Source organism: Primulina eburnea, chromosome 3 (genome assembly GCF_022965805.1).
Source record: "Primulina eburnea isolate SZY01 chromosome 3, ASM2296580v1, whole genome shotgun sequence".
Lineage (NCBI taxonomy): Eukaryota > Viridiplantae > Streptophyta > Magnoliopsida > Lamiales > Gesneriaceae > Primulina > Primulina eburnea.
The window spans coordinates 51,705,825-51,719,857 of NC_133103.1; the positions used below are offsets into that span (position 1 = coordinate 51,705,825).

At 35.4% G+C, this 14,033-nt stretch overlaps 1 protein-coding gene across 1 annotated transcript; it reads right to left on the reverse strand.

The window, feature by feature from the left end:
* Positions 1 to 4,482: 4,482 nt before the first annotated feature.
* LOC140827873 (cyanogenic beta-glucosidase-like) lies at positions 4,483 to 11,919 on the reverse strand. The gene is made up of 12 exons (XM_073190793.1): positions 11,757 to 11,919; positions 11,236 to 11,385; positions 10,920 to 11,152; positions 10,145 to 10,253; positions 9,894 to 9,973; positions 9,690 to 9,738; positions 9,318 to 9,453; positions 9,125 to 9,196; positions 8,157 to 8,261; positions 7,814 to 7,905; positions 7,047 to 7,121; positions 4,483 to 6,586 (listed from the first exon to the last, which is right to left on the reverse strand). The coding sequence occupies exons 2-7, from the start codon at positions 11,255 to 11,257 to the stop codon at positions 9,407 to 9,409; spliced, it is 540 nt and encodes a 179-aa protein (XP_073046894.1). The 5' UTR covers positions 11,258 to 11,385; positions 11,757 to 11,919; the 3' UTR covers positions 4,483 to 6,586; positions 7,047 to 7,121; positions 7,814 to 7,905; positions 8,157 to 8,261; positions 9,125 to 9,196; positions 9,318 to 9,406.
* Positions 11,920 to 14,033: the final 2,114 nt, after the last annotated feature.

Below are 14,033 nucleotides of genomic sequence, written 5' to 3' on the forward strand. Positions count from 1 at the left end.
TGACTTACTCGGCTCCACCGCGAAACTAATGTCAGGAACGCGTGTGAGTGAGATAGATTAACTTCCCAACGAGGCGCTGGTAATTGACCTTTTATCCGCTGCAGCTTTCTTCAGTTCGAGGCATCAGGCGTGTGTTTGGGTCCATTGGAGTATCAACTGGCCTACATCCACTCATTCCTGTTTCATGGAGCAAATCCATCACATATTTGCGTTGAGATACAGAGATTCCCTTAGTAGACCGGCCCAGTTCTAAGCCGAGAAAGTACCTTAGGAGCCCCAAATCTTTGATTTCAAATTCTCTTGCAAGAAGGCCTTTCAATCGTCGTGACTCATCATTATTATTTCCGGTGAGGATGATGTCATCTACATATACAATAATGATGGTGATACGCCCATCATCAAAGTACTTATAGAAGAGGGTATGAATCAGCCTGTGACTGAAAATAGTTGTCCAGTTTCAATACCTTGGTGAACCTCTCAAACCATGCACGAGGAGATTGCTTGAGACCGTACAAAGCTTTCTTGAGTCTACAACACTTTTCTCCCGTTGTTTGCTCATATTCAAATCTCGGGGGAATATTCATATAAACTTCTTCAATTAATTGACCATTCAAGAATGCATTCTTCACGTCGAGTTGGAACAAAGGCCATTCTTGATTTGTCGCAATAGATAGCAAGACCCGGATAGTGTTGAGCTTAGCAACTGGTGCGAAAGTCCTTGGTAATCAATACCATATGTTTGAGTGTACCCTTGTGCCACAAGACGAGCTTTGAAGCGATCAATTCTTCCATCTGCCTTTTGTTTCACCGAGTACAAAGCCACCTACACCCTACGTTTCGCTTCCCTGGAGGAAGTTGAGTTAAGATCCAAGTTTCATTCTTTTGCAGGGCCTGATACTCTGTTAGAGTAGCTGATTTCCACTCTGGAATCTTCATTGCCTCGTGAACAGATCTAGGGATGGAAATCTCATCTAATGCTGTCACACAAGCTCTGTATTTGGTAGATAGGTTGGAGTATGACATGAATCTCTGGATAGGATGATTGGTGCAGGTCCGAGTACCTTTTCTCAGAGCAATGGGAAGTTCTGGACTATGATCATCTCCTGGTTGACTTGGTAGCTGATCGGTAACTTGTTCGGGAGGAGGTGAAGTGCTAGTATGTTCAGGAGAGCTTGTGGCAGACGACTGGAGGTGCTGATTTTGTTCAGGCCCATTTCTCGTAGTCTCCGAGTGTACACTTTGATTGATTTATCGAGAAGCGGAGGATGTTTGGGATAGACAAATGGAGATGAGGTGGACGAATTAGGATCAGGAGTGGCAGTAACAATTGGAATAAGGGACAGAACCTGAGCTAGAGTTAGGAAGAGGTATGTGATCAGTGTTTTCAAGAAGAGATTCCCAATTGTGTGACTCATAAGTCGTGTGATTGTCCCCCTGAATAACATTATTGGAAAAATAGGGCTTATCCTCAAAGAATGTAACATCCATTGAGTGAAATAATTTTGCGTAGTAGGACAGAAGCACCTGTACCCTTTCTTGGATGGAGAATATCCTAGGAAAATGCAACGGATTGAGCGAGCATCAAGCTTACCACGATGTTGGGAATGGACATGAACAAAGGCTGTACTACCAAAAAGCTATGTTGCATGGATACGGGTACGAGTATCGTATCGAATACGATACGGATACGGCGACACGTCAAAATTTGAAAATATAAGACACGATACGGCTAGGATACGACAATTATTAAAATATATATAAATATTATATATATTTATATAAATTTAGTATTGAGAAATAAAAATTATAGAGATAGATGTAATATTTCATTAATCATAATATCTTAAGTACAAAATATTAAATGCAAAATCCATCTTAAGCAAGTAAAAAGAAATCAAACATCTATATCGGTTGAATTGAGAGACGCTTGAGCAGAAATGGAATGAAAGAGATGGACAAATGTATTTAGGGATTTAAAAGCCCATTCTAATTTATTTTAAAATTATTTTCCTTTTAGTCCTTTTTTTAATTAACCCCTAAAACTTTTAAATATTTGCAATTTTGCCCAAACGTATCCACGCCGTATCCATGGCGTGTCCTCGCCGTGTTCAAAACGTATCCGGATGGTCAACCCTAAACAAAGTCAACGATACGGATTTTGAGGTATCCGACACGCGGATACGCGTGTCGTATCCGTATCCGTGTCGTATCCGTATCCGATACTTCAAAAAAAAAAATTTAAGGTATCCGTGCTACATAGCCAAAAAGTTGAAAGGTATCTTTGTGATCAAGTGACTGCTAGGGAATAGGGTCAGAAATACATCTAAAGGACTCTTGAACTTAAGAACATGAGAGGGAAGGCGATTGATTAAATATGTGGCGGTAAAAACAGCTTCACCCCAAAATTTTTTAGGTACATTAGATTGAAAGAGGAGAGAACGAGACATGTCAAGGATGTGGCGATTCTTTCTTTCAGCGACACCGTTCTGTTGTGGAGTATCCACACATGAACTCTGTTGCACGATACCGCGGGATTGAAAGAAAGGGCTGAGAGATGTGTTAAAAAATTCCCTAGCATTATCAGTTTTTACCACTTGTATATTTGTTTGAAATTGTGTTTGAATCATGGCATAAAAGTTTTTGAAGATCTCTATCGTTTCAGACTTATCTTTCATGAGGAAGGTCCAACTTAAACGAGTATGGTCATCAACAAGCAAAAGAAACCATCTAGCCCCAGTGATATTTGGAAGCCGATTTGGACCCCAAATGTCACCATGAATGAGGGAGAAGGGTGAGCTTGGTTTATATGGTACCGGAGAATATATGCCACGGGTGTGTTTGGAAAGTTGACAAATATCACAATGAAATAAGTTAGGATTTTTATTGATGAACAGAGAAGGATACAATATCTTTAGATATGAAAAATTTGGATGGCCAAGACGATAGTGCCACAACATGATTGCACTATCTTTATTAGACTGACTCCCTAAATGGCTTTCTAATTTATTGATAGACCAACACTGAGAATTGTCACAGGTTCTCAGTTTAGGTGTGATTTGTAGGAGATAGATGCCGGAACAAAGTCTAGCACTGCCAATCGTCCTCCCCGAGCTCATATCCTGAAACACACAACAATTCGAATGGAATGTGGTCACACATTTAAGGTCACAATTGAGTTTGCTCACAGAAATAAGATTACAGTCAATGTTGGGAACAAAAAACACAGATTGAAGGAGAATGGATTCAGAGATACGAATTTGGCCTTCTCCATGTACTCGGGTGCGTGTGCCATCTGCTATACGAACTGTTTGGTAGTTGGTGCATGGGGAATAAGTTGAAAATAGGGATCTGTCACCTGTCATATGATCCGAAGCTCCGGAGTCGACAATCCATGGAGTAGAGGATGACTGAGACACATGAAGGCCAACACCAGGGCTGTTGCTAGCACCAGTGGATTGATTTCCCACCTGAGAGAACATTTTCTGTAGGGCATCCATTTGATCTTTGGTGAAGGGAGTGGGTGTATGAGGAACAGGTTGTGAGACTGTGTTTGCACGTGCCTCTTGGTTCCTATTTGGCTTCCAATCAAGAGGCTTGCCATGAATTTTCCAACACGTTTCTTTTGTATGACCTGGCCTCTTGCAATGATCACACCAAGGTCGGCCTTTGGGATGATTGTTGCGGGAAGCAAGACCTGTGAGGTCAGCTGGTGTATCACCAGTAGAGATGAAGGCAGAGGCTTCGATGGTTAGTTGACTGTCTGATTGGCCAAGCATGACACGTTTACAGCTCTCTTCTCGACGGACTTCAGAGAATACTTCACGAAGGGCTGGTAAAGGTCTAGTCCCGAGGATACGTCCTCGCACATCATCAATAGTCTTGTTTAGACCCATAAGGAATTTGAATATGCGCTTGGTCTCAATAATTTGACGGAAGAAGACACTGTCTTCAGCACACTTCCAATGATATGGCTGGAAGAGATCTAGTTGTTGCCAATATCGGGTAAGAGTGGTGAAGTACAATGTGACAGATTGCTCACCTTGACGTAGATCTTGAAGAGTACTCTCAATGTGAAAAAGTTCAATAGCGTTTTCGCTGCTGGAGAAAGTATCACGAGCTGCATCCCAGATTTCCTTCGCTGTAGTGTACAACAGGAAGTTCTCGCCAATGTCTATGGTCATTGAGTTGATTAACCAAGACATGACAAGATTGTTTTCAGTACGCCAAGCTTTGAAAGTCGGGTCACTGTGGCTAGGCTGAACCGCAACACCAGTGAGGTAATCATCTCGCCCTCGTCCACTGATGAACATCATCATGGATTGAGACCATTGGAGATAGTTTTTATCAGTCAATTTGTGACTAGTGAGAACATTAGTTACAGAACTGTTTTCAGGAGGATTGGGAGAGGTTGAGGGAAATTGAACCGATCCCTTTGGAGATTTCTCGGATTGATCACTCATGGCTCTGATACCATGAAGTTTTGAGGAGAAAAAATCATACTTTATTGCTACCGAAAGGTGTACATAAATACACAAAAGATACAGCTAAAGACCTAACAAAAAGGAAAAGAAATAACAAGATCCCCAAAAAATAGGAACAACCAAAACAACCTAAGCTACAAGTAACAACCTATGCTACAACGAAAATCAAATCGTTATTTGTTTACTACTCAAACATACTATAAAGTAACTCCACATACCATGGTATTCTAATGGTGACAATGGAATCTAAACCTTACAAGTTTCGTAATTACAAAATAAAAATTGCTATTGTACATAAGGATGTAGTTGATGGTAACTGCATAATTTAAATCCTTATGAATGTATGGTAACTTAAATGTCAACAAACAAATACTACATTGCTGCCAGAAAGAAAAAAAAAGCAACATCCATATAAGACCAACAATTCCGTCCTAATGTTTACTCTAAACTGCACTTCACTAATTATAGAATTTGAGTGCTTGATAATACATAAAAAAATAACTGATGTTTTAAACATTAAAGACTCAACTCTTTGAAACAGCACCACTGAACCAACAATTCTAATAATTCGATTAGATTAAGGTAAGCAACAATTGTCACCAACTAATTCTACCCAAGATATCAATGAAGAAAAAAATAAAAAAGGCAATAGTAAAAAATATGAGAAAATATGATCATACAAATTCCATCGAATATATAATGGAAATCAACTAACTATTTAAGGTGTTCAGAATTATTAGACCATCATGGAGGAGATCAAATGGATATATAAGGTGATTATTCCGTAAAATAATTACTTAGCAATATTAAAGGCAAAATAAAATGAAAATTTTAAAAAGTAGCATATAGGAAGGCCGATAGTAAGGCTTCTATAATTCCATGTCACACAAGATATTAGGAGTTGCAATTTATTTTGAAAGGTGTGTGCACTTAATACACTAGTCTGCCAAGTTGTCCTCTCTTACTCCGCTTAAGAGACGTCATATGATTAATATTTGGTTAGTGCTGATATAAAATAACCAATGGTCACATTTAAGACATATATTAAGGTGAATTAAATGCTGTCAAGAATTATGAAATATGCCTTTGGCTTAACCTGATAAATGCAATGTTAGAATAATTCATTTTTTATAAACTGGAGTGGCCGACGCATCTAATAAACAGACCTTTAGGGTTGTTTCTCATTAGACTCCACTCCTACATCCTTTTAATTTGTAGTTTCGTCCCAATGGCGAGAAATATCGACATCAGAATTCTAGATTGAACATGTTCTCTTTTTCACGTCGAATGATTGTCCCGATATTTCCAGATAGAGATGAACTTCAAATCCTTGTGGTTATTATTTCTCAACCAAATATACATCTATAGATACAAATAGTGGGTAGTGTTACAAATAGTGGGTAGTGTACACAAACTTTAAAAGGTATGCTAATGTATGCCAATTTTACACCAAGTACTATGCATTTCTCCCGTTTCATATTTTCTCTTGGGCATCGGAGGATTTTTGCCGAAATATGGATGGTGACCCTAAAGCATCTTTTTGCATGACTTATTTTAGTGGCAACCTAGGTCATATATCTTCATTGGACCCAAATAGCGAACACTTTACCATCTCAAGAGAAATTAATTGAACTAGAAATTACAAGTAGCTAGAGGTTTCCAAAAAAGCTGAACGAACCATCCCATAGTACCACGGGTCATATTCAAGAGAGTAAAAGAACAAAAATATATATAACATACATCTCTCCAGAACAAAAAAAGAATATCAGACAAGTATTCAGTGGATTTTAGGGTAAAGATGAGATCGACAATGTCATACAACGAAAGATTTATACTCTAAAGCAACATGAACGACAAAAAGTTTGCAAAGGTGAATCACTCACGTTGAAAGTGTGTGTTTAAATAGCCGAAGATCCCATATCTCGAGAGAACAAGACATGAATCTTTTGTATACTAGGTAAATGCCAAGCAAAGAAGTTATTATACTGAAATCATGGAGAAGCAAGCATTTTACTAGCAAGGAAACAATCAAATCAAAATAAGAGAAGCAAACAGTTATCTATAATCTTACGCTCAACATTATGCTACAAAGCAGCAGCATCCACCTGCAAAGACGAGAGCACAATTAACCCTGTAATACTGAATTTAGAGCTTGAAAAGTTGCTTTCAGAATTGTATAAATACTTGAACATCCAATCATAATTACAAATAGAAGAACATTATACAATAATGGAAACAGGAAGAAACTGGTGTTAAGACAGCGTTAAGCTATCCTTAACCTTCAATTTAGGAGTCACCCATAACCAAAGTGAGGTAGTTTTTTTCTCTCCTAACTTAAGTGCATAATCAATGCCATATTAAAAACACATTCATTTTAAACACGCATTTATCAAAATGAGATTGAGATTTCGTGAGAGGGAATCTAACTGTACCTACTTTTTCCTACAATATGAAATGCAAAGTAGATGAATTATACATAACAATTCACCATAACAGGAAAGGAAGCATTTCAAAGATCTATCTACACCATGCCTTGATGGGAATTTTACACAAATGGATGCTTACAATTGAGGTGAGATTGCAAAATGTTGGCAAACTCCGCATAAGGCAGTTCCATATCACATGCCAATCTTTGCCAACCTGCAGAATTTTTACAAAAATAAAACCAAAATATGCACAAGGATTAAAAGAAAAAAGAATATCAAGCAGGTCCCGGCATTAGACATCCTACAAACGCGATACCTCATATAATGGTCCAGAATGTTCATGGAGTTTATTTTCATTATCCTTAGTAAGCCCCACACGCCAACCAAACACAAACAATTTAATCAGAGCCATTTTTCTTCAAAAAAGACGTTGATAGAAAGAGCCAGAAAAAAATTATTAATAAGAGTAAGAGATAGGGAATGGAAAGGGAGAGAAGTAGGAAGGTAAGATGTTCGCAATTATTGATGAGCAACTATCCAGTCCATCCACAATATATGATTGCTATTGGTCATGATAAAGAAAAGTGAACAAAGATAAGAGAATTGTGCCCCTGCAAGACCCTAACAAGAAAAAAAATAATTCCCTACTGGTACCAAAAGAATAAGTTCGAAATGAAGGCAAAAAGCAAAACAGACAGCTCTCCTCTCCCTCAACGAAGAGGTATAGATATTAACCAAATTAAAATATCAAGAAAATGTGAATGCATCTCCACTCTCCAGCACACAGGAAGGAGACAAATAGACTACAGGAGCACAAATGTTTTGTCACTGGAGGATGAAATATAAACCAGTCAATAAAGCTACAGGTAACAGTCAAGATTTCACAATAACATCAATGAATTTAACCTTCCAAAATTTGCAGATATGCTGTCAAACCAAAACAATAAGTGATCTTTACGGATGCGAGTATGCAGATGAGACAAACAAGTGCAGCATGCCTGCCACGAATATTAGCTCGTTTTAACTCAAGATGGTGGATAATAAGTAGCAACATGAATGCAAATGTGAACAATAGAAAAACAAATTTGGAAATTATTGTGTTGGATTTGCCATTGAATGTGTGATCCATGAACAAGGAAAAAACATGTATCACACCATCCACAAGGCCAAAGGATACTGTTAAGTATTGAGATATTTGATGTTTATACTTTTTTATCCACGCAAAAGAACAAGTTCTGTTGAAACCTACCATGGCTATTTGCCCTCCACGACTCTATCTTTTATCAGGACAACCACATGGCTCCCTCCGGGCTCGTTTTTCAGTAACTGGGCTTTTATACGTATTAGCGCACACCTGGAAAGTGAACATTGCCTTGTAACCTTTGACCATAAATATGGAAAACTGTTTTTCTCAAGATTGAAATAAAGAGGAATACTTCAAGTCATACCAAATACATGGAAGCAACTAAAAAGATCTCAAACTATTTCAAAAAGTAAAAGAATTAGAAATCAAATTTTGATTAATATTTACTTATGTTCTCTTAGTTTATTTACTTATGTTTTCTCAGTTGTCCTTCCCTCTCATTATGTTTTAAAAATTTTGCATCATATCACAGCTGAAAAGCCTTCAACAGTTTTATACCGTATTTATTTCTGCTCAATATGATATAAGTGGATTCTACATATTGAAGTCCAAAATTCTATTAAGTCCTTTTAGTTCATTTAAAAGCTTAAATTCATGTTAATTGTTGAATCAAAAAGGGGTCAGAACTCAATTTCTCATTTGATAGAATCTCACTTGGTATCGTCAATATTGAAATCAATTTGTAATTTGATTGAAGTTGTTTACTCCACCATTAATATCCCAAGATATCCTCTTACGAGCATGAAGTGGTGACAATTATATAAAATCAAGAAGAAAAAAAATTAAGTTGTGGCACGTCGTTTATGGCGACAACACTTATGACCAGACTTTTCACTTTTTTCTGTTGTTTTTCCCATCTTCCTATTATTCAAAATTTAACGGAGTAAGCTGCTACAATTTTAGCAACAATGGAACATAAAATAAGGTTGAAAATAACCACCAGAAGATAAAACCGAGCCCATAACCAATGAAATACAAAAGAGCCATATCGTGGCTGGTAAGCACACAACCACAAATATGTAATGGACTATCAACTTTAAAAGGCACGACAATTAAGTTGCTGCAATAAGTACCCGGCAAAAAAAAAGGGCAGCAAGCTCCCCACCTTGAACTGTGAGCTTGTCATAATCCCACATTTTTCATCCCTAATTGAGTCACTCATAATAAAAATAATAATAATAAAAAATAAATAAATAAAATACAAACAAGAACAGAGAAGTAGCATGTCAAAAACCCACCAAAAATTAAGCACGTTGTAATTCTAACCTGAATTGGTGCTGGAAGTACTCATTTGATCAAGCTCCTTGCTCATCACATCCAAAAGTTCTAGTAAAATAGAAGCGTCATCCACACCTCTAGTTAAACTTACTTGCAATTTTGCATAGCAAATAAGAGAATCCTACTGAAAGATAAGGAGAAATTTGAAGGCTGCGTCAACCCCTTTAGTGCAACATTTCAAAAAGATACTAATAACTAGATACAAAAGCAAAGGACTCCTTCACTTCAGCGCCATCTAGATTGTCTTCTTTTTCACTAAATTTAAGTGATGAAATGTTGGTGGTAATTCAACACAAGACCTTTCGAAGTGAGGAGGATAATGTTTTTACACATGATTGACAAGATGAAATGAGAACAGACCTTTACGGCAAGTTAAAGCCGGCCGACAAGCAACATCACTCTTGGAAGACTCTCTAAGATAAAGTCACAGATAGTTGCATACATCAAAATTCATTCAAATTAAAAAGGTATCTAAGATATTCACCACACGAAATTCTGCGAACAAACACAACATTATCAGATTGCTTTCATGTTCCATATGAGACAAAAACTTCAAACACTAACCTGAACACCCATCATCCTGGGCTCGTTGCACAATAATCCGAAGAGTCTTCGCAAAAATTGACTTCGGTAATCTCTTCTTGCTGGATGAGATCTCGGAAGATGCACGTTGCATTAAAATTTTGACAAGAAAAGGCCAAGTCTCAGATGCACAAAAAAGTAGTAAGCAACTGCACACCATCAATTCATCCAAAACAATAAAAATAAAACGAAATCTTTCAGATGGTTAAACATAGACGGTAATATATGCTTACAATGTGGAACTTCGTTAGGCTTAAGCACTGAAGTTTTATCAGACAAATATCTACAGAATCCAATGGATCTATCGGTTTCTAACCATGTATTCAACAACTTAACCCCTTCCTGTATTCATAAACCAAAAGATAAAAAACATTAATACACTACATGAGCAAAATATTATCCACGAAAAAATTATCTCAGAATATTAATCACTTGTAGAATTGAAGAGGCGGATATGAAATTCCCTAAACTTAATTACGGAAAAAGCCAATTATAAGTATTTCCAATAATTCTCGCAAAAGATTCGAAGTTCATAACACATGTAGCGAATGAGACTCCCTGCTTGAATAATTTAAAATCAAATAAAAGAAAGTAAATTACCTTTATGTTCATCTGACTGGCCCATTTCAGGGGGAAAATAAATTAATAAAACAAGGTAATGACAAACATCAAAAACTATCATCATGTACCGGTCAAACTTCACAAAATAATACAAAGAAAATGAATAAAAGTTTCCTTCATTTTTAAATAGATATGAAATATAAATTTTGACTGTAATAGAAATGATCACCATCCCAAGCTAAAGTCTAATGCTCTAGCGGCGGCCTCACGTTGGATAATCTCTTTGGAGAATGGAATTACCCATTGAGCTACCAGCGTAATTCCAATTTTACCTTTTTGTGACTCCTGCATGCATTTCATCAATTAATTAATTTTCAAAACAATAGGGAACATGATTCAGTATACATTTCGACAATAACTCTAAAGATCATGTGACGATAATACTACTTGGTATTTCTCTTTGTATTTCATTACGGCTGCGGCATGAGACAAAAGCTGGTGGTGTGCCACCAAGTACGGCTCCACCCCCGAATCTCCGGCGGTGCAATTCAGATTTTGCCAAGAAGAGCACCTTCCAGGAGCCATCTCACCTCTAACATAGCCACCGGTTACATATGTATAGGGTTCATTAAAGGTGATCCAATTTTTGACCCGATCACCACATCTCTGAAAACAAAGTTCTGTCCATATTGAAAACCGATATGCGGATGAATTCACAGTCATATAGATAGTGTATTAGCCAAGTTACTGGAGGTACACTCACTGGAGTAAACTCGTTTCCGCATGTGAAACCGATAATATGTAACTTCCAAAAGATAGCGAAGGATAACACCATACTCGTTTCCATCTTTGAGGACATCCCACACATGATTGAAAAGTGATTTAGCCACATGTAGAAGAAGATTTTTTTTGCCTGAAAAACAGAAGAAATCAAATGAAACAGAAAAAACTACATCAATGATAAATCTTACATTGATGACCTACGACTACAATTCTTTGATACAGAAACATGTGGATCCCCTCACCAATCTGGAGTTCTTAATAATCCTTCATTTTTAAATAGATACAAAAGGAATGGCAATGAGCTCTACATATTGTTCAATGCCTATTAAACAATAGGACTCAATGCCATCCTAAGATAAGAAATATGAATCGGAAATGTTTCAGCAAAACAAACGAACTGTGTGAAAGTATACAAGTATGAATTCTACTTATTGCTCGATCCTATTAAACAAAATCATGAAAATTATGTAAAAAGATGATTTCATATACAAGAAACTCAACTCGTTACCCTCCAAGAAACTATATCTTCTTGATTACTTCTCGAGCTTTGTCCTTGTCGGATGATAGCTTGGAGACGATCTCTTGAATATCTCTGGAAGTGAGTTTCAAGGACATTTTTAGCGTATCCAATATCACTCCTTCGGAGTAGAGCGCTAGGGTTTCTTTAGAGAGAAAAGGCGGGAGAATCAGGAGATGGATCGGGGAAGAAGAACCCCCTATTACGGGGTATTTGATAACTCCACAATGGGAGCGGAGGGGAGCGGGGCCAATTCAGATATGGAAACCGACAAAACGCGTTTTTTATTTTCCAGCCGTTAAACATTGCATTTGGTAACATTTGGGATATATTTAAAATATAAATTTTAGGTAATAATTTATTTTGCCCCGTTTTTAATTTATTTTACTAAAATAATTTTGTACAATATTTTATATTTGAAATAACTTGATAAACTTATTAATTATAATTTAATATCTCAAAATGCAAAATTTTTATTTTTATATTTTACATATTTTTAAAAGTGACAATTATATAAATTTATTAAATTAACAAAACAAGAAGAATAAAAAAACATGTGTCATTTAATTTGAGTAGGCTTCAGTTTTTTTTTAAATTTTTATTACTCTTTTTTTATTTAAAAAACTCGATCTTCTTTCTTTCATTTTTAATAATATATTCTTGCAGTTATGACAGTCGATTGATTTTCTATTTGACTTGTGTTTAGTCTTGAGTTTGAGTTTTGAGGATTTTTTAAAAAATTAATATTAATGAAAAACTATTTAATAAAATATTGTAAAAATGATATGTTTGTAAAAACAGTTCAATCCGTAGAAATTTATAGCGGATTCTAAATACTTTTTAAAAGAAAAATTAAAGAAAAAGAGCATGTCACGGATTCGCTATTTAACTCGTGTTTACTCTTGAGTTTGAGTTTTAGGCTTTTTTAAAAAAATAATATTAATTAAAAAACTATTAGTAAAATATTGTAAAAATGATATGTTTGTAAATATATTGTAATCCGTAGAAATTTATAGTGGATTCTAAATTTTTTAAAAAAATGAAGAAAAAGAGTCTGTCACGGATTCTAGGGAATCCGTCACTCTTCCTCTTTAAATTGCGCGCATTTTCTCCTTTTCATCTACCCAAAATGCTTCTTTTCTCCGGTTCATTCTCGCAAAATATTTCTTTCCTCCGATTCATTTGCGTAAAATTCTTCTTTTCTCCTTCGGCCTTGTATTAATATTATTTGTTGATTTTGTCATCCATTCCATTCGAAGAGGTGTGAGGAGGTAATGTTTAATTTCGTTGATAATATTATAATTATATATTAAAAAGTAATATTTTGTTTTGTGTAAATTTCCATTAATGTTTGTCATTTATTTCAGATATTAACATTATCCGTTGATTTTATTATAAATTTCGTATAACCACGTTTGAGAAGGTAATTTAAGCGATTTTTTATTATTTTATTTGTATTATTTATATGCTATTAATGTATTTATAATTTTGTTCACTAGCATTATACGAATAAGTATGATTTTGTTAAATAGTATATTTTTTATATTAATCATGATATAAATATAATAATGTGGATATTAAAAAAATAATAAATATAATTTTGTGCTTTTTGAAAATATTTCAAGGTTATTATTTTTGCGTAGTCGGAACACAACCGGAAACAAGAATTTCTTAACAGCCTTCAAGTATTTTGCGCAAAGAAATCGAGGAAATGCAAAGAAGTCGGAGGAATTGCACAAAGAAGTAAGAGGAACTGCACACAATTTAAATGATGGTAGTCATGGATTCCTAGAACCCATGACTGCATGTCACGGATTCAGAATCCATGACAATCTGGCACGGATTCTACGCCTCTGTTTCTTTATTTTTTTAAAAAAATATTAAGAATCATGTAAAATTTTCTATGGATTGCATTATTTTTACAAGACTCGCACTTTTGCAATATTTTGCTAAATAGTTTTTAAATTAATATTATTTTTTTTAAAAAAAGCCCTTGAGTTTTTAGGGTACGAGGATGGATCATGTGCTTTTTACTTTTTTTTTTTAAAATAACTTTTTGTTGTTTATTTTGACAATATATATTAATTCATAAAACTTACGTGAAACAGTCTTATAGGTCAATTGTGTGAGCTTGATCTACAACTCGATCTATTTCATTTAAAAAAAATTAATTTTTATAATACAAGTATTGTATTCCACATTTATTAGTATGAATCAGGTTAATACATCTCATGGAAATATATGTAATATCTTCTCAAGTG

Coding starts and splice junctions, on each gene's coding strand:
- LOC140827873 (XM_073190793.1), bottom strand. CDS start 11,257: ATGCGGAAACGAGTTTACTCCA. Junction 11,153..11,235: donor GCGGAAACGAGTTTACTCCA/GTGAGTGTACCT, acceptor CAATATGGACAG/AACTTTGTTTTCAGAGATGT. Junction 10,254..10,919: donor AATACAAAGAGAAATACCAA/GTAGTATTATCG, acceptor TTATGAATACAG/GAAGGGGTTAAGTTGTTGAA.